Source organism: Oncorhynchus keta, unplaced genomic scaffold (genome assembly GCF_023373465.1).
Source record: "Oncorhynchus keta strain PuntledgeMale-10-30-2019 unplaced genomic scaffold, Oket_V2 Un_contig_8780_pilon_pilon, whole genome shotgun sequence".
Taxonomy (NCBI): Eukaryota; Metazoa; Chordata; class Actinopteri; order Salmoniformes; family Salmonidae; genus Oncorhynchus; species Oncorhynchus keta.
The window spans coordinates 1-19,970 of record NW_026290231.1 but is presented as its reverse complement, the minus strand read 5'-3'; the positions used below and the strand labels follow the sequence as shown (position 1 = coordinate 19,970).

Here is a 19,970-nt window from a genome sequence, read left to right as displayed (position 1 = left end):
TACAATGTCAAATGTTACATTTTATTTTGGGTCAATATGATAAACAGAGGATCCATCTAAAACAGTAGAAAACAAGATGATAAACAGAGGATCCATCTAAAACAGTATAAAACAAGATGATAAACAGAGGATCCATCTAAAACAGTATAAAACAAGATGATAAACAGAGGATCCATCTAAAACAAGATGATAAACAGAGGATCCATCTAAAACAGTATAAAACAAGATGATAAACAGAGGATCCATCTAAAACAGTATAAAACAAGATGATAAACAGAGGATCCATCTAAAACAGTATAAAACAAGTGCAGTATGTTCTGAGAATGTTACTTTAACGTCAACTCATAACGTCACACTATAACTTCATGGGAGTCTTGTGGAAAGACTGCATGTTGTTTTGGGGGGATTGAGTGACGTCTTCATCAACATTTGCAGAATATTCCTGTAATATTTTCATCTCTTGTCAGACGCCAACAGTCTAGTCGGCTGCAGACATTCATAAGGAGTTCTAGTAGTTTATTTGCCATTTGCAGGTATTAAAAGTAATACATACATTGTAATTCCTTGTTGGATCTCTCTCACATATAGGACAGTACATACCAGTGGAGGCTGGTGAGGGGAGGACGGCTCATAATAATGTCTGGAACAGAGTGAATGAAATGGAACACATGGAAACCACGTGTTTGATACCATTCTACTTATTCCCCTCCAGCCATTACAAGCCTGTCCTCCCCAATTAAGGTCCCACCAACCTCCTGTGGTACAAACACAAACAGTAAAATATATCATAAAAATGCAAAGTGGTAAAAGATCAGAAAAGGAACCAAAAGGTTCAGTCATGTTCTAATAGTCTGATGGAAACAGTTTAGGTTGATGATTTAACAGACAGATAGAACTGGGATAGAAGCTGTTCTAGAACCTGTGGTCCAGAAACTGATTCAACAGACAGATAGAACTGGGACAGAAGCTGTTCTAGAACCTGTGATCCAGAAACTAATTTAACAGGCAGATAGAACTGGGATAGAAGCTGTTCTAGAACCTGTGGTCCAGAAACTGATTCAACAGACAGATAGAACTGGGACAGAAGCTGTTCTAGAACCTGTGATCCAGAAACTAATTTAACAGGCAGATACAACTGGGATAGAAGCTGTTCTAGAACCCGTGGTCCAGAAACTGATTCAACAGACAGATAGAACTGGGACAGAAGCTGTTCTAGAACCTGTGGTACAGAAACTGATTTAACAGGCAGATAGAACTGGGACAGAAGCTGTTCTAGAACCTGTGATCCAGAAACTGATTTAACAGGCATATAGAACTGGGATAGAAGCTGTTCTAGAACCTGTGGTCCAGAAACTGATTTAACAGGCATATAGAGCTGGGATAGAATCTGTGGTCCAGAAACTGATTTAACAGGCAGATAGAACTGGGATAGAAGCTGTTCTAGAACCTGTGGTCCAGAAACTGATTCAACAGACAGATAGAACTGGGACAGAAGCTGTTCTAGAACCTGTGGTACAGAAACTGATTTAACAGGCAGATAGAACTGGGACAGAAGCTGTTCTAGAACCTGTGATCCAGAAACGGATTTAACAGGCAGATAGAACTGGGATAGAAGCTGTTCTAGAACCTGTGGTCCAGAAACTGATTCAACAGACAGATAGAACTGGGACAGAAGCTGTTCTAGAACCTGTGATCCAGAAACTAATTTAACAGGCAGATACAACTGGGATAGAAGCTGTTCTAGAACCCGTGGTCCAGAAACTGATTCAACAGACAGATAGAACTGGGACAGAAGCTGTTCTAGAACCTGTGGTACAGAAACTGATTTAACAGGCAGATAGAACTGGGACAGAAGCTGTTCTAGAACCTGTGATCCAGAAACTGATTTAACAGGCATATAGAACCGGGATAGAAGCTGTTCTAGAACCTGTGGTCCAGAAACTGATTTAACAGGCATATAGAGCTGGGATAGAATCTGTGGTCCAGAAACTGATTTAACAGGCAGATAGAACTGGGATAGAAGCTGTTCTAGAACCTGTGGTCCAGAAACTGATTCAACAGACAGATAGAACTGGGACAGAAGCTGTTCTAGAACCTGTGATCCAGAAACTAATTTAACAGGCAGATACAACTGGGATAGAAGCTGTTCTAGAACCCGTGGTCCAGAAACTGATTCAACAGACAGATAGAACTGGGACAGAAGCTGTTCTAGAACCTGTGGTACAGAAACTGATTTAACAGGCAGATAGAACTGGGACAGAAGCTGTTCTAGAACCTGTGATCCAGAAACTGATTTAACAGGCATATAGAACTGGGATAGAAGCTGTTCTAGAACCTGTGGTCCAGAAACTGATTTAACAGGCATATAGAGCTGGGATAGAATCTGTGGTCCAGAAACTGATTTAACAGGCAGATAGAACTGGGATAGAAGCTGTTCTAGAGCCTGTGATCCAGAAACTGATTTAACAGGCAGATATAACTGGGATAGAAACTGTTTTAGAACCTGTGGACCAGAAACGGATTTAACAGGCAGATAGAACTGGGATAGAAGCTGTTCGAGAACCTGTGGTCCAGAAACTGATTTAACAGGCATATATAGCTGGGATAGAATCTGTGGTCCAGAAACTGATTTAACAGGCAGATATAACTGGGATAGAAACTGTTTTAGAACCTGTGGACCAGAAACGGATTTAACAGGCAGATAGAACTGGGATAGAAGCTGTTCGAGAACCTGTGGTCCAGAAACTGATTTAACAGGCAGATAGAACTGGGATAGAAGCTGTTCTAGAACCTGTGATCCAGAAACTGATTTAACAGGCAGATAGAACTGGGATAGAAGCTGTTCGAGAACCTGTGGTCCAGAAACTGATTTAACAGGCAGATATAACTGGGATAGAAGCTGTTTTAGAACCTGTGGTCCAGAAACGGATTTAACAGGCAGATAGAACTGGGATAGAAGCTGTTCGAGAACCTGTGGTCCAGAAACTGATTTAACAGGCATATATAGCTGGGATAGAATCTGTGGTCCAGAAACTGATTTAACAGGCAGATAGAACTGGGATAGAAGCTGTTCTAGAACCTGTGATCCAGAAACTGATTTAACAGGCAGATAGAACTGGGATAGAAGCTGTTCGAGAACCTGTGGTCCAGAAACTGATTTAACAGGCAGATAGAACTGGGATAGATGCTGTTCGAGAACCTGTGGTCCAGAAACTGATTTAACAGGCAGATATAACTGGGATAGAAGCTGTTTTAGAACCTGTGGTCCAGAAACGGATTTAACAGGCAGATATAACTGGGATAGAAGCTGTTTTAGAACCTGTGGTCCAGAAACGGATTTAACAGGCAGATAGAACTGGGATAGAATCTGTGGTCCAGAAACTGATTTAACAGGCAGATAGAACTGGGATAGAAGCTGTTTTAGAACCTGTGGACCAGAAACGGATTTAACAGGCAGATAGAACTGGGATAGAAGCTGTTTTAGAACCTGTGGACCAGAAACTGATTTAACAGGCAGATAGAACTGGGATAGAAGCTGTTCGAGAACCTGTGGTCCAGAAACTGATTTAACAGGCAGATATAACTGGGATAGAAGCTGTTTTAGAACCTGTGGTCCAGAAACAGATTTAACAGGCAGATAGAACTGGGATAGATGGTGTTCTAGAACCTGTGGTCCAGAAACGGATTTAACAGGCAGATAGAACTGGGATAGATGCTGTTCTAGAACCTGTGGTCCAGAAACTGATTTAACAGGCAGATAGAACTGGGATAGAAGCTGTTTTAGAACCTGTGGTCCAGAAACTGATTAAACAGTCAGATAGAACTGGGATAGAAGCTGTTCTAGAACCTGTGGTCCAGAAACTGATTTAACAGGCAGATAGAACTGGGATAGAAGCTGTTCTAGAACCTGTGATCCAGAAACTGATTTAACAGGCAGATAGAACTGGGATAGAAGCTGTTCTAGAACCTGTGGTCCAGAAACTGATTTAACAGGCATATAGAGCTGGGATAGAATCTGTGGTCCAGAAACTGATTTAACAGGCAGATAGAACTGGGATAGAAGCTGTTTTAGAACCTGTGGACCAGAAACGGATTTAACAGGCAGATAGAACTGGGATAGAAGCTGTTCTAGAACCTGTGGTCCAGAAACTGATTTAACAGGCATATAGAGCTGGGATAGAACCTGTGGTCCAGAAACTGATTTAACAGGCAGATAGAACTGGGATAGAAGATGTTCTAGAACCTGTGGTCCAGAAACTGATTTAACAGGCAGATAGAACTGGGATAGATGCTGTTCTAGAACCTGTGGTCCAGAAACTGATTTAACAGGCAGATAGAACTGGGATAGAAGCTGTTTTAGAACCTGTGGTCCAGAAACGGATTTAACAGGCAGATAGAACTGGGATAGATGCTGTTCTAGAACCTGTGGTCCAGAAACTGATTTAACAGGCAGATAGAACTGGGATAGAAGCTGTTTTAGAACCTGTGGTCCAGAAACTGATTAAACAGGCAGATAGAACTGGGATAGAAGCAGTTCTAGAACCTGTGGTCCAGAAACTGATTTAACAGGCAGATAGAACTGGGATAGAAGCAGTTCTAGAACCTGTGGTCCAGAAACTGATTTAACAGGCAGATAGAACTGGGATAGAAGCAGTTCTAGAACCTGTGGTCCAGAAACTGATTAAACAGGCAGATAGAACTGGGATAGAAGCTGTTCTAGAACCTGTGGTCCAGAAACTGATTTAACAGGCAGATAGAACTGGGATAGAAGCAGTTCTAGAACCTGTGGTCCAGAAACTGATTTAACAGGCAGATAGAACTGGGATAGAAGCTGTTCTAGAACCTGTGGTCCAGAAACTGATTTAACAGGCAGATAGAACTGGGATAGAAGCTGTTCTAGAACCTGTGGTCCAGAAACTGATAAGCAACCACTGGCCCTAGACTGGTGCCCTGAATGGCATATGTTTTTGAAAACACCAATATGTGTGTGTGTGTGTGTGTGTCCAGTCTGAGTGTCCACTATGTGTGTGTGTGAGTGTCAGTGTGTGTGTCTGTGTGTGTCCAGTGTGTGTGTGTGTGCATGTGTGTGCACTAGAGCGTGTGTCTAATGTGTGTGTGTCCCCAATATGTGTGTGTGTCCAATGTGTGTGTCTAATGTGAGTTTGTTTGTGCATGTGTCCAATGTTTGTGTGTGTGTGTGTGTGTGTGTGCGTGTCCTGTGTGTGTGTGTGTGTGTGTTTGTATCCAAAGTGTGTTTGTGTGTGTCTGTGTGTCCAGTGTGTGTGTGTGTGTGTGTATGTGTGTCCGTCCAGTGTGTGTGTGTCTGTGTGTGAGTGTGAGTGCGTCAGTGTGTGTGTATCACTGGCACAGGGACACTGAGGAGTCCCAAATCCCAAAGGAATCATCATAAACCCTAAACCCTGGATAGAGGGGCTCAGTGAATGTGGAGGTGAATGTGATCAGGTGGGTCAGTGTGTAAGAGGAGACTCTGTAGAAGGACAGAGTGCCGGCTGGCCAGTCCAGATACACTCCTACTCTGTGGGAGCTGGAGGAGGGGACGTCTATGGTAGTGGGATTATTATTGTGACAGGCAATGTAACGGTTGTCACAGCAGTACAGACTCAGGACTTGTCATTGTATCCAAGCCAACATTCCTTAACCCCTCCTCTCCTGCTGATTCCTTTATATGTCACTCCTATATCAGCCCCTCTTCCACTCCACTCTACCTCCCAGTAACAGCGCCCAGTCAGACCCTCTCTACACAGCACCTGTCCACAGCCATCAAATCTCTCTGGGTGATCAGGATACAGCTGCTCCTCTGTCCTACATGTCACCTTTCTGTTCTCCTCAGACAGAGAGAGGCGTCTGTTTACTGTGTTTAGGTCCAGTGTGAGATCACAGACATCTGATGGATGAAACCAGACACAATATTAGAAATCATCATCATTCACATTAGAATGTTAACTCACTTTTCACTAATTCATTTAATGTAGATGTTTCTAGGTATCAAAAGGAGAAGTTAAGGTAACTTGAGACTTGTTGAATGATCATATGTTATACTGTATGGTAATATAAAACACACTTATTCACATTAATTACACACACACACACACACCTGCATAAATACAAACACACATTTCTAATGTAACACGAACACGCCACACACACACACCACACACAAACACACATTTCGTATTTAACACACACACAAACACACATTGTCAAAGCTTCTCTTTGTAAACTTTGGTGCCCCTGATTTCTGCTTCTGTAGAACTACAGCTGATATTTAATATGACCAAGTAAGTAATGATGGTGGTCTTTGACTTTGACTTAACTTGAATTAAGACTTATTCTTAGTCATATTCTTCACAGCAGTCAACACTCACATTTTCTAAGTCCAGATTTCATTCTGTTCTCTCCACCATGTTCCACACTGTAGCGGTAAGCAGAAGAACAGACAGTCATTGAGGAATACACATGAACTCACACACACGCACGCACGCGCACACACACACACACGCACGCACGCACGCACGCACGCACGCATGCACGCACACACACGGTCAAGCGTGACACACGGTCAATGTTTGTCTGTGTGTGTCCAGTATGTGTGTGTGTGTCGAGTGTGTGTGTCCAGTGTGTGTGTGTGTGTGAGTGTGTCCAGTGTTTGTGTGTGTCCAGTGTGTGTGTTTGTGTCCAGTATGTGTGTGTGTCCAGTGCGCGTGTGTGTGTGTGTCCAGTGTGTGTGCATGTGTGCGTGTATATGTCCAGTGTGTGTGTGTGTGTGTGTGTGTGTGTGTGTGTGTGTGTGTGTGTGTGTGTGTGTGTGTGTGTGTGTGTGTGTGTGTGTGTGTGTGACACAGGACACACACTCACACCCAGTCAGCATGTAACTTTGTCCAAGAGGTGGTCAGACTGTTTGCCTTAACCAGCCTGATAAGTCCAACATGTCTGATATGAACATTGACATAAACCCTCTACATACTTGAGTTTCTCCAGTCTGTAGTGTGGATCCTCAGTCCAGCAGAGAGCAGTCTGACTCCTGAGTCTCCTGGGTGATTGTAGCTCAGGTCAGCTCTCTCAGGTGTGAGGGGTTTGACCTCAGAGCTGAGACCAGAGAAGCACAGCCTTCTTCTGTGACTAGACAGCCTGACAGCCTGCAAAGAGTCAAATCATATTAAAATCACACTGATATTCTTTGGTGGTGAAAATAGTGGCAGTATATATTTGTTCAACATATTCAGATACATCAGTGTCCTGAAAGCTGCCATATCTATTAATAAATGAACGTGTCATTATTATAAATGATCAAAGTATTGCTTGTAGAGAAAGAAATATATAGTATGAATATGTGAGTAGACTGACCAGACCAGTTTAAAAAGCAGTATCAGTCAAAAGACAGACAGTGAGGAATCAGATTTAGATTGTATTGAGTATACAGTCCACACCATATCTATTTTGACAGTGAAGCTAACATTTTAAATGTTTCTCTGTACTCCAACATTTTGGATTTGAGATCAAATGTTTCATATGAGGTGACAGTATATAATGTCACCTTTTATTTGAGGGTATTTTAATTTTGTAATTGTTTTATTTTATTTCACCTTTATTTAACCAGTTAGGCTAGTTGAGAACAAGTTCTCATTTGCAACTGCGACCTGGCCAAGATAAAGCATAGCAGTGTGAACAGACAACAGAGTTACACATGGAGTAAACAATAAACAAGTCAATAACACAGTAGAAAAAAAAGGGAGTCTATATACATTGTGTGCAAAAGGCATGAGGAGGTAGGCGAAAACTTACAATATTGCAGATTAACACTGGAGTGATAAATGATCAGATGGTCATGTACAGGTAGAGATATTGGTGTGCAAAAGAGCAGAAAAGTAAATAAATAAAAACAGTATGGGGATGAGGTAGGTAAAAATGGGTGGGCTATTTACCGATAGACTATGTACAGCTGCAGCGATCAGTTAGCTGCTTAGATAGCAGATGTTTGAAGTTGGTGAGGGAGATAAAAGTCTCCAACTTCAGCGATTTTTGCAATTCGTTCCAGTCACAGGCAGCAGAGAACTGGAACGAAAGGCGGCCAAATGAGGTGTTGGCTTTAGGGATGATCAGTGAGATGCACCTGCTGGAGCGCGTGCTACGGATGGGTGTTGCCATCGTGACCAGTGAACTGAGATAAGGCAGAGCTTTACCTAGCATGGACTTGTAGATGACCTGGAGCCAGTGGGTCTGGCGACGAATATGTAGCGAGGGCCAGCCGACTAGAGCATGCAGTGGTGAATAAGGTCGCAGTGGTGAGTGGTATAAGGTGCTTTAGTGACAAACGGATGACACTGTGATAAACTGCATCCAGTTTGCTGAGTAGAGTGTTGGAAGCAATTTTGTAGATGACATCGCCGAAGTCGAGGATCAGTAGGATAGTCAGTTTTACTAGGGTAAGTTTGGCGGCGTGAGTGAAGGAGGCTTTGTTGCGGAATAGAAAGCCGACTCTTGATTTGATTTTCGATTGGAGATGTTTGATATGAGTCTGGAAGGAGAGTTTACAGTCTAGCCAGACACCTAGGTACTTATAGATGTCCACATATTCAAGGTCGGAACGATCCAGGGTGGTGATGCTGGTCAGGCGTGCGGGTGAAGGCAGCAAACGGTTGAAAAACATGCATTTGGTTTTACTAGCGTTTAAGAGCAGTTGGAGGCCACGGAAAGAGTGTTGTATGGCATTGAAGCTCGTTTGAGGTTAGATAGCACAGTGTCCAAGGACGGGCCGGAAGTATATAGAATGGTGTCGTCTGCGTAGAGGTGGATCAGGGAGTCCCCGCAGCAAGTGCAACATCATTGATATATACAGAGAAAAGAGTCGGCCCGAGGATTGAACCCTGTGGCACCGCCATAGAGACAGCCAGAGGACCGGACAGCATGCCCTCCGATTTGACACACTGAACTCTGTCTGCAAAGTAATTGGCGAACCAGGCAAGGCAGTCATCCGAAAACCGAGGCTACTGAGTCTGCCGATAAGAATATGGTGATTGACAGAGTCGAAAGCCTTGGCAAGGTCGATGAAGACGGCTGCACAGTACTGTCTTTTATCGATGGCGGTTATGATATCGTTTAGTACCTTGAACGTGGCTGAGGTGCACCCGTGACCGGCTCGGAAACCAGATTGCACAGCGGAGAAGGTACGGTGGGATTCGAGATGGTCAGTGACCTGTTTGTTGACTTGGCTTTCGAAGACCTTAGATAGGCAGGGCAGGATCGATATAGGTCTGTAACAGTTTGGGTCCAGGGTGTCTCCCCTTTGAATAGGGGGATGACTGCGGCAGCTTTCCAAGCCTTGGGGATCTCAGACGATATGAAAGAGAGGTTGAACAGGCTGGTAATAGGGGTTGCGACAATGCTGGCGGATAGTTTCAGAAATAAAGGGTCCAGGTTTTGCAGCTCTTTCAGAACATCTGCTATCTGGATTTGGGTAAAGGAGAACCTGGAGAGGCTTGGGCGAGTAGCTGCGGGGGGGCGGAGCTGTTGGCCGAGATTGGAGTAGCCAGGCAGAATGCATGGCCAGCCGTTGAGAAACGCTTGTTGAAGTTTTCGATAATCATGGATTTATCTGTAGTGACCGTGTTACCTAGCCTCAGTGCAGTGGGCAGCTGGGAGGAGGTGCTCTTGTTCTCCATGGACTTCACAGTGTCCCAGAACTTTTTGGAGTTGGAGCTACAGGATGCAAACTTCTGCCTGAAGAAGCTGGCCTTAGCTTTCCTGACTGACTGCGTGTATTGGTTCCTGACTTCCCTGAACAGTTGCATATCGCAGGGACTATTCGATGCTATTGCAGTCCGCCACAGGATGTTTTTGTGCTGGTCGAGGGCAGTCAGGTCTGGAGTGAACCAAGGGCTATGTCTGTTCTTAGTTCTGCATTTTTGAACGGAGCATGCTTATCTAAAATGGTGAGGAAGTTACTTTTAAAGAATGACCAGGCATCCTCAACTGACGGGATGAGGTCAATGTTCTTCCAGGATACCTGGGCCAGGTCGATTAGAAAGGCCTGCTCACAGAAGTGTTTTAGGGAGCGTTTGACAGTGATGAGGGGTGGTCGTTTGACTGCGGCTCCGTAGTGGATACAGGCAATGAGGCAGTGATCGCTGAGATCCTGGTTGAAGACAGCGGAGGTGTATTTGGAGGGCCAGTTGGTCAGGATGACGTCTATGAGGGTGCCCTTGTTTACAGATTTAGGGTTGTTCCTGGTGGGTTCCTTGATGATTTGTTTGAGATTGAGGGCATCAAGCTTAGATTGTAGGACTGCCGGGGTGTTAAGCATATCCCAGTTTAGGTCACTTAACAGAACAAACTCTGAAGCTAGATGGGGGGCGATCAATTCACAAATGGTGTCCAGGGCACAGCTGGGAGCTGAGGGGGGTCGGTAGCAGGCGGCAACAGTGAGAGACTTATTTCTGGAGAGAGTAATTTTCAAAATTAGTAGTTCGAACTGTTTGGGTATGGACCTGGAAAGTATGACATTACTTTGCAGGCTATCTTTGCAGTAGACTGCAACTCCTCCCCTTTGGCAGTTATATCTTGACGTAAAATGTTATAGTTGGGTATGGAAATCTCAGAATTTTGGTGGCCTTCCTGAGCCAGGATTCAGACACGGCAAGGACATCAGGGTTAGCAGAGTGTGCTAAAGCAGTAAGTAAAACAAATTTAGGGAGGAGGCTTCTGATGTTGACATGCATGAAACCAAGGCTTACATATCTGTTTCACCATTTAGAGAAATAAAAGCACTTTATGTATCTAGTCCCCCATTCGAAGAAGTGATAAATATTCTGACCAACTCACTTATAGTGTATTAAAGTAGTCAAAAGTTTAGTATTTGGTCCCATATTCTATGAACACAATGACTACATCAAGCCTGTGACGTCATCATTGAGAAAGATCATGAATTAATCATGAATAATAATGAGTGAGGGAGTTAGAGGCTACAACAAAACATACTAACCTCTCACCATTAACCTCAAATAAAAGGTGACACTCTGTACTGTCTCCTAATTTGAAACGTTCTATCTCAAATCCAAAATGCTGGAGCACAGCACCAAATTTAAAACTGTAAGCTTCACTGTCCAAACACATATGGGCTCTGATAAAAACACATGTGGGTCTGGTGAACAGTTATCACTTGTTGACCAACTACAGGAATACTGACCTCAGAGTCTCCAGTTTACAGTGGGGATTCCCCAGTCCAGCAGAGAGCAGCTTCACTCCTGAATCCTTCAGGTCATTGTTACTCAGATCCAGCTCTCTCAGGTGTGAGGGGTTTGACCTCAGAGCTGAGACCAGAGAAGCACAGCCTTCCTCTGTGACTCCACAGTCTGACAGCCTGCAAAGAGATCATCATGACTTCACAAACACACTGTTCATTTAACACCAGTAGTGTAGAAGGACAATTTCAGATGCATTTGGTTTATTCTCTCAAACAGGATATATTCATGTTCCGTCTCCTAGAATTGTACGATCATAATGTTATGTAATGTGAAAATCAATTAATTGGCATAAAAAGTTATTCAATAATAAATATTTTTTTCTCAACGGAATATTTCTTCCTGATGATTAGTTATGTAATGTGAAAATCAATTAATTGGCATAACAAATTATTCAATAATAAATAGTTTTGATCAACTGAATATTTCTTCCTCATGATTAGTTCTTATATGTCATTTTATTTACTCACAGAACAGCTCTGGAGGCTTTGACCACTGGCAGCAGCCTCAGAAGACCTTCCTCTGATCTGGAGTATTTCTTCAGGTCAAACACATCCAGCTCCTTTTCTGAAGTCAGCAACACAAAGACCAGAGCTGACCACTGTGCAGGTGACAGTTTGGCTTCTGAGAGACTTCCTGATCTCAGGTAGCTTTGGATCTCCTCCACTAGAGAATGGTCATTCAGTTCATTCAGACAGTGGAACAGATTGATGCTCCTCTCTGGAGAGGATTCTCCCTGATCTTCTCCTTGATGTACTTGACTGTTTCTTCATGGCTCTGTGAGCTGCTTCTTGTCTTTGTCAGTAGACCTCGTAAGTGCTTCTGATTGGACTCCAGTGAGAGGCCCAGAAGGAAGCGGAGGAAAAGGTCCAGGTTTCCCGTCTCACTTTGTAAGGCTTTATCCACAGCACTCTTGAAGACTGTAAATTCAGGCTTGTGTCTTTTCCTCACAGAAAGATTCCTGGACGTTGATTGAGCTTTGGCCATTAGATTCGAATTGTTGTTGATGAATGAGAGGAACACATATACAGCAGCCAGAAACTCCTGAATGCTCAGATGAACAAAGCAGTACACCTTGTCCTGGTACAGCACACATTCCTCTTTAAAGAGCTGTGTGCACAATCCTGAGTACACTGAGGCTTCATTGACATCAATGCCAGCTTCTTTCAGGTCTTTTTCATAGAAAATCTGACTGCCTTTCACAAGCTGTTGAAAAGCCAGTTTTCCCAGTGACAGAATGCTCTCTTTATTCCAGTGTGGACCTGTCTCTTCTTTCCCAAGATACTTTTCATTCTTCTGTTTGGTATGAAACACCACAAGGTGTGTACATCTCAGTCAGAGTCTTGGGCATCTCTACTCTCTTATGTTTCAGCATGTGTTCAAGGACTGTTGCAGAAATCCAACAGAAGACTGGAATGTGGCACATGATGTGGAGGCTCCTTGATGTCTTTATGTGTGAGATGATTCTGCTGGCCAGGTCCTCATCACTGAATCTCTTCCTGAAGTACTCCTCCTTCTGTGGGTCATTGAACCCTCGTACCTCTGTCACCTGGTCAACACACCCTGAAGGGATCTTATTGGCTGCTGCAGGTCGGGTAGTTATCCAGAGGAGAGCAGAGGGGAGCAGATTTCCCTTGATGAGATTTGTCAGCAGAACATCCACTGAGGTTGACTCTGTGACGTCCCAACAGATCTTGTTGTTCTGGAAGTCTAGGGGCAGTCGGCACTCATCCAGACCATCAAAGATGAACAGAACATTGTACTTGTTGTAGTTGGAGATTCTTGAAACTTTGGTTTCCATTGAGAAGTGATTAAGAAGTTCAATTAAAGTGTGTTTGTCCTCTTTCATCAAATTCAGCTCCCGAAAAGGGAATGAAAATACAAATTGGACATCCTGATTTGCTTTTCCTTCAGCCCAGTCCAGAATGAACTTCTGCACAGAGACTGTTTTTCAATGCCAGCGACTCCCTTTGTCAGCACAGTTCTGATAGGTTTGCCTTGTCCAGTTAAGGGTGTGAAGATGTCGTTACATTTGATTGCAGTCTCTGGTCTTGCTTGTTTCCTGGTTGTTGTCTCAATCTGTCTCAGCTCATGTTCATTATTGACCTCTCCTGTTCCACCCTCTGTGATGTAGAGCTCTGTGTAGATCTTATTGAGAAGTGTTGGGTTTCCTTGTTTAGCGATCCCCTCAAATACACATTGAAACTTCTTCTTTAGATGAGATTTGAGTTCACGTTGGCAAATCACAGCGAGCTCATCTGAATGAAGAAATAACACAGCGGATATTAATATTACGTCATTACAGACTGGTGTTATTATTATTGTTATTATTATATTATTATCGCTATTATTGATGGTATTATTAATATGAGTCTCTCTCCTCTCTCTCTCTCTAAATGAATCACCACAACACATCCCTGCTGCTACTTGATGAGGTCACTAGGTGTTGTTTTAAGGCTGCTACAATATCATTGAGTTACACAGCTACTTTAGCTGTACTTTAGCTACAGCTTTTAAATGTTATAAAACATCATTCAACATGAGTCAGACAGATCTTACATTTCTCCAGTGTGTCAGCAAGCTCCTTCTGGTTCATTTTCCTCAGGATGTGCAGTGTGATCTTCAGAGCCCCTCTCTGGCACTGCTCTCCTGCTTCTCATCTTCAGCGTCCACCACTTCCTTATCCTGCTTCTGACTCTCAAAGTCTTCTGGGAGTTCTGGACTAAGAATCCTCTTGAACAGCTTCAGCTCGTTCTTCACAAATGTCATAATCTTCTCTTCAAGCAACTGAAATAAATAAAGTAAATAAGTTAAGCAAGAGAAGAAATGCTTTCTCATCAACACATTAATGAATGATTGACAGATCAACTTTACTTGAGGTAAACAAAAACAAATGTACATAACAGGACCACATACACTGAATATGGAGTCCAGGTCTGTTTGATGAATCTGGGAAGACTGACCACTGAGAATCTCTGACTCTGATCTCTCCTGTTGGTTTCTGTGGACAAAATGAAAACAACAACAATAAATGGGAAAATGGGAGGAGAAATGACTAGAGACAGTGTTGTTTATCTCACTGACCAGGACCCATGAGTTCTTCTTACCTTTTGTTCAGTAGAAAAGTCTTCCTCTCTAAACATTATAGGAGGTTCCATAGACCGGTCACTCTTCATGGACACACAGCTGGGAACAGGGGAGGCTGGTCTCTCCTGCTTGATTGGACTTCAACACAACAGAGACAAACATTACATCTCTCATCTACTCTGAGCTCAGATATGGAAATTTGAGAAGAGTTTTATACCAAAACGCCATATATCACTTTACAGAAATGTTTGCAAATTAGCTTTGGTAATGTATGTTGATGCTAATATGATGTACAATAATGTATGTTGATGCTAATATGATGTACAATAATGTATGTTGATGCTAATATGATGTACAATAATGTATGTTGATGCTAATGCTATGTACAATAATGTATGTTGATGCTAATATGATGTACAATAATGTATGTTGATGCTAATATGATGTACAATAATGTATGTTGATGCTAATGCTGTATGTTGATGCAATAATGTACAATGTTGATGCTAATGCTATGTACAATAATGTATGTTGATGCTAATGCTATGTACAATAATGTATGTTGATGCTAATGCTATGTACAATAATGTATGTTGATGCTAATGCTATGTACAATAATGTATGTTGATGCTAATGCTAATGTATGTTGACTAATGTATGTTGATGCTAATGCTATGTACAATAATGTATGTTGATGCTAATATGATGTACAATATTCAGTTATGTTTCCATATGATAACAATAGACTAATATATTCAATATGCCATAAACTATCGTTTTTTAAAACAGTTTCACTAATTAATTCTAATTAACTTAATCATGATGACCCTCACTATTGATATTAGTTGCACTAATTGCACTGTTTGTCTACATAACCTGGTTCAAGTATTCATGACATCACCCTGAAGACACAGTGATGCTGAAACGTTGGTAAAAACCCAATAAATTACTGGGAGTTTATATATGGGTTTAGTTTATATATGGAGTTTATATATGGAGTTTATATATGGAGTTTATATATGGAGTTTATATATGGAGTTTATATATGGAGTTTATATGGAGTTTATACATGAGTTTATATATGGAGTTTATATATGGAGTTTATATATGGAGTTTATATATGGAGTTTATATATGGAGTTTATATATGGTTTATATATGGAGTTTATATATGGAGTTTATATATGGAGTTTATATATGGAGTTTATATATGGAGTTTATATATGGAGTTTATATATGGAGTTTATATATGGAGTTTATATATGGAGTTTATATATGGAGTTTATATATGGAGTTTATATATGGAGTTTATATATGGAGTTTATACATGGAGTTTATATATGGAGTTTATATATGGAGTTTATATATGGAGTTTATATATGGAGTTTATATATGGAGTTTATATATGGAGTTTATATATGGAGTTTATATATGGAGTTTATATATGGAGTTTATATATGGAGTTTATACATGGAGTTTATATATGGAGTTTATATATGGAGTTTATATATGGAGTTTATATATGGAGTTTATATATGGAGTTTATATATGGAGTTTATACATGGAGTTTATATATGGAGTTTATATATGGAGTTTATATATGGAGTTTATATATGGAGTTTATATATGGAGTTTATATATGGAGTTTATATATGGAGTTTATACATGGAGTTTATATATGGAGTTTATATATGGAGTTTATATATGGAGTTTATACATGGAGTTTATATATGGAGTTTATATATGGAGTTTATATATGGAGTTTATATATGGAGTTTATTTATATATGGAGTTTATATATGGAGTTTATACATGGAGTTTATATATGGAGTTTATACATGGAGTTTATATATGGAGTTTATATATGGAGTTTATATATGGAGTTTATACATGGAGTTTATATATGGAGTTTAGGAGTTTATATATGGAGTTTATATATGGAGTTTATATATGAGTTTATACATGGAGTTTATATATGGAGTTTATACATGGAGTTTATATATGGAGTTTATACATGGAGTTTATATATGGAGTTTATACATGGAGTTTATATATGGAGTTTATATATGGAGTTTATATATGGAGTTTATATATGGAGTTTATATATGGAGTTTATATATGGAGTTTATATATGGAGTTTTATACATGGAGTTTATATATGGAGTTTATATATGGAGTTTATATATGGAGTTTATATATGGAGTTTATACATGGAGTTTATACATGGAGTTTATACATGGAGTTTATATATGGAGTTTATATATGGAGTTTATATATGGAGTTTATACATGGAGTTTATATATGGAGTTTATATATGGAGTTTATATATGGAGTTTATATATGGAGTTTATACATGGAGTTTATATATGGAGTTTATATATGGAGTTTATATATGGAGTTTATATATGGAGTTTATATATGGAGTTTATATATGGAGTTTATACATGGAGTTTATACATGGAGTTTATATATGGAGTTTATATATGGAGTTTATATATGGAGTTTATATATGGAGTTTATATATGGAGTTTATACATGGAGTTTATATATGGAGTTTATATATGGAGTTTATATATGGAGTTTATATATGGAGTTTATATATGGAGTTTATACATGGAGTTTATACATGGAGTTTATATATGGAGTTTATATATGGAGTTTATACATGGAGTTTATATATGGAGTTTATATATGGAGTTTATATATGGAGTTTATATATGGAGTTTATACATGGAGTTTATATATGGAGTTTATATATGGAGTTTATATATGGAGTTTATATATGGAGTTTATACATGGAGTTTATATATGGAGTTTATACATGGAGTTTATACATGGAGTTTATATATGGAGTTTATATATGGAGTTTATACATGGAGTTTATACATGGAGTTTATACATGGAGTTTATATATGGAGTTTATACATGGAGTTTATACATGGAGTTTATATATGGAGTTTATACATGGAGTTTATATATGGAGTTTATATATGGAGTTTATACATGGAGTTTATATATGGAGTTTATATATGGAGTTTATATATGGAGTTTATACATGGAGTTTATATATGGAGTTTATATATGATATGGTTTATACATGGAGTTTATACATGGAGTTTATATATGGAGTTTATATATGGAGTTTATATATGGAGTTTATATATGGAGTTTATATATGGAGTTTATACATGGAGTTTATACATGGAGTTTATATATGGAGTTTATATATGGAGTTTATATATGGAGTTTATATATGGAGTTTATATATGGAGTTTATATATGGAGTTTATACATGGAGTTTATATATGGAGTTTATATATGGAGTTTATACATGGAGTTTATATATGGAGTTTATATATGGAGTTTATATATGGAGTTTATACAGTATATGGAGTTTATACAGTATATGGAGTTTATACAGTATATGGAGTTTATATATGAGTTTATATATATATAAACTCCAGTATATGGAGTTTATATATGGAGTTTATACAGTATATGGAGTTTATATATGGAGTTTATTTATATGGAGTTTATACAGTATATGGAGTTTATACATGGAGTTTATATATGGAGTTTATGCATGGAGTTTATATATGGAGTTTATATATGGAGTTTATACAGTATATGGAGTTTATACATGGAGTTTATATATGGAGTTTATATATGGAGTTTATATATGGAGTTTATGTATGGAGTTTATATATGGAGTTAATATATGGAGTTTATATATGGAGTTTATACAGTATATGGAGTTTATATATGGAGTTTATGTATGGAGTTTATATATGGAGTTTATATATGGAGTTTATATATGGAGTTTATACAGTATATGGAGTTTATATATGGTGTTTATACAGTATATAAACTCCATGTATAAATGGAGTTTATATATGGAGTTTATACAGTATATGGAGTTTATATATGGAGTTTATACAGTATATGGAGTTTATATATGGAGTTTATACAGTATATGGAGTTTATACATGGAGTTTATATATGGAGTTTATACAGTATATGGAGTTTATACAGTATATGGAGTTTATATATGGAGTTTATACAGTATATGGAGTTTATATATGGAGTTTATATATGGAGTTTATATATGGAGTTTATGTATGGAGTTTATATATGGAGTTTATATATGGAGTTTATACAGTATATGGAGTGCGACTCAATTTATCATTTATATCTTATAGTTTATTAGCCGTTAGCTAGAACCTCCACATAAAAAAATATCTGGGTGTGCTCCAGCTCATGTTTTCTATTGGAAAACAATTGGAACCATTTCCCCTGTTTGACCGCTAGGTGTTATGGGTATTATGACACCTCCACTGTGGGTCTCTATAAAACTATTGGAACCATTTCCCTGTTTGACCGCTAGGTGTTATGGGTATTATGACACCTTCACTGTGGGGCTCTATAAAACTATTGGAACCATTTCCTGTTTGACCGCTAGGTGTTATGGGTATTATGACACCTCCACTGTGGGGCTCTATAAAACTATTGGAACCATTTCCCTGTTTGACCGCTAGGTGTTATGGGTATTATGACACCTCCACTGTGGGGCTCTATAAAACTATTGGAACCATTTCCCTGTTTGACCGCTAGGTGTTATGGGTATCATGACACCTCCACTGTGGGGCTTTATGGCGCAAATTAAATGGGATAATCTAGAGAATGTGACAATATTAGTTTAATCTTGCTGTGATGTTCTCAGTAAAATGTCACTAAACTCTATTTAAAATGTAATGTCTTAGAACAGTAATATTTTACCCATAAGCCTTCATTTCTCATGAAAAACACAACTGTGAAAAGATGGTGGACATTGTGTTTTGTATATAAACAATTCATAAAATCTTTAAAAATGGTGCTCTCACCTCTTAGATTTGGTGCCATGTTCCCGAGAGACATTCCTTTTAGAGGCAGGGCCCCTTCTCTCTCTCCCCAGTGAGACTCATTTTAGAGGCAGGGCCCCCTTCTCTCTCTCCCCAGTGAGACTCATTTTAGAGGCAGGGCCCCCTTCTCTCTCTCTCCCCAGTGAGACTCATTTTAGAGGCAGGGCCCCTCTCCCTCTCTCTCCCCAGTGAGACTCATTTTAGAGGCAGGGCCCCTCTCCTCTCTCTCTCCCCAGTGAGACTCATTTTAGAGCACTGACCGCTAAACAGAGATCCAGCATGTTGGTTGTGGTTAACACAGTGACAACTAATTATTGAAGGTCAATTAGAAATAAAACATTTACTAACAGACACACCCAAACAGTCAGGTGATATAATTAATAGATAACTAATACAAATAATACCAATATAAAAACAGTAATATTATTAATAATAATAATGTCACTTTCTCTTTTAATAATTTCTCTCATTCTAGTGTGTTGCTTTGTTCAACAGGTATGATATTATTATGCTGTTACTGAATTCAGTTCATAATATCGATGTTAAGAAAAGTCTGTTCAGTGGTTTCATACCAAATTACACAGGAAACAGGAGTCATTGTAATTTAGAAAATAACACATGTTCTGATATTATGAAAAATGATTTAGAACTATGATACATTAACATTTTTACAAATTCTAAAATAACCACAATATAAGAATCATCATACGTTATATGAACATGTTTTT

General features: G+C 39.4%; 2 protein-coding genes and 1 pseudogene across 11 annotated transcripts; all 3 read right to left on the bottom strand.

Moving 5' to 3' along the window:
- LOC127926973 (uncharacterized) lies at positions 1-3,001 on the bottom strand. Of its 10 annotated transcripts, none has more exons than XM_052512597.1 (2): positions 1,628-3,001; positions 1-1,339 (listed from the first exon to the last, which is right to left on the bottom strand). In XM_052512597.1, exons 1-2 carry the CDS (start codon positions 2,999-3,001, stop codon positions 866-868), a joined length of 1,848 nt encoding a protein of 615 aa, XP_052368557.1. In that variant the 3' UTR covers positions 1-865. The 10 variants fall into 10 exon arrangements, with proteins under 10 accessions (XP_052368557.1, XP_052368554.1, XP_052368555.1 ...); XM_052512594.1 differs by having other exon boundaries at positions 1-1,567; positions 1,688-3,001; XM_052512595.1 differs by having other exon boundaries at positions 1-1,507; positions 1,688-3,001.
- On the bottom strand, positions 1-13,112 carry LOC127926974 (NLR family CARD domain-containing protein 3-like; annotated as a pseudogene).
- Positions 13,112-14,483, bottom strand: LOC127926981 (NACHT, LRR and PYD domains-containing protein 3-like; the record flags this gene model as incomplete). Its single annotated transcript, XM_052512605.1, has 4 exons — positions 13,112-13,516; positions 13,818-13,907; positions 13,955-14,045; positions 14,366-14,483. Coding segments are annotated over 4 exons (703 nt in total), but the record flags the coding sequence as incomplete, so codon positions are not given.
- Between the last annotated feature and the right edge of the window lie 5,487 nt (positions 14,484-19,970).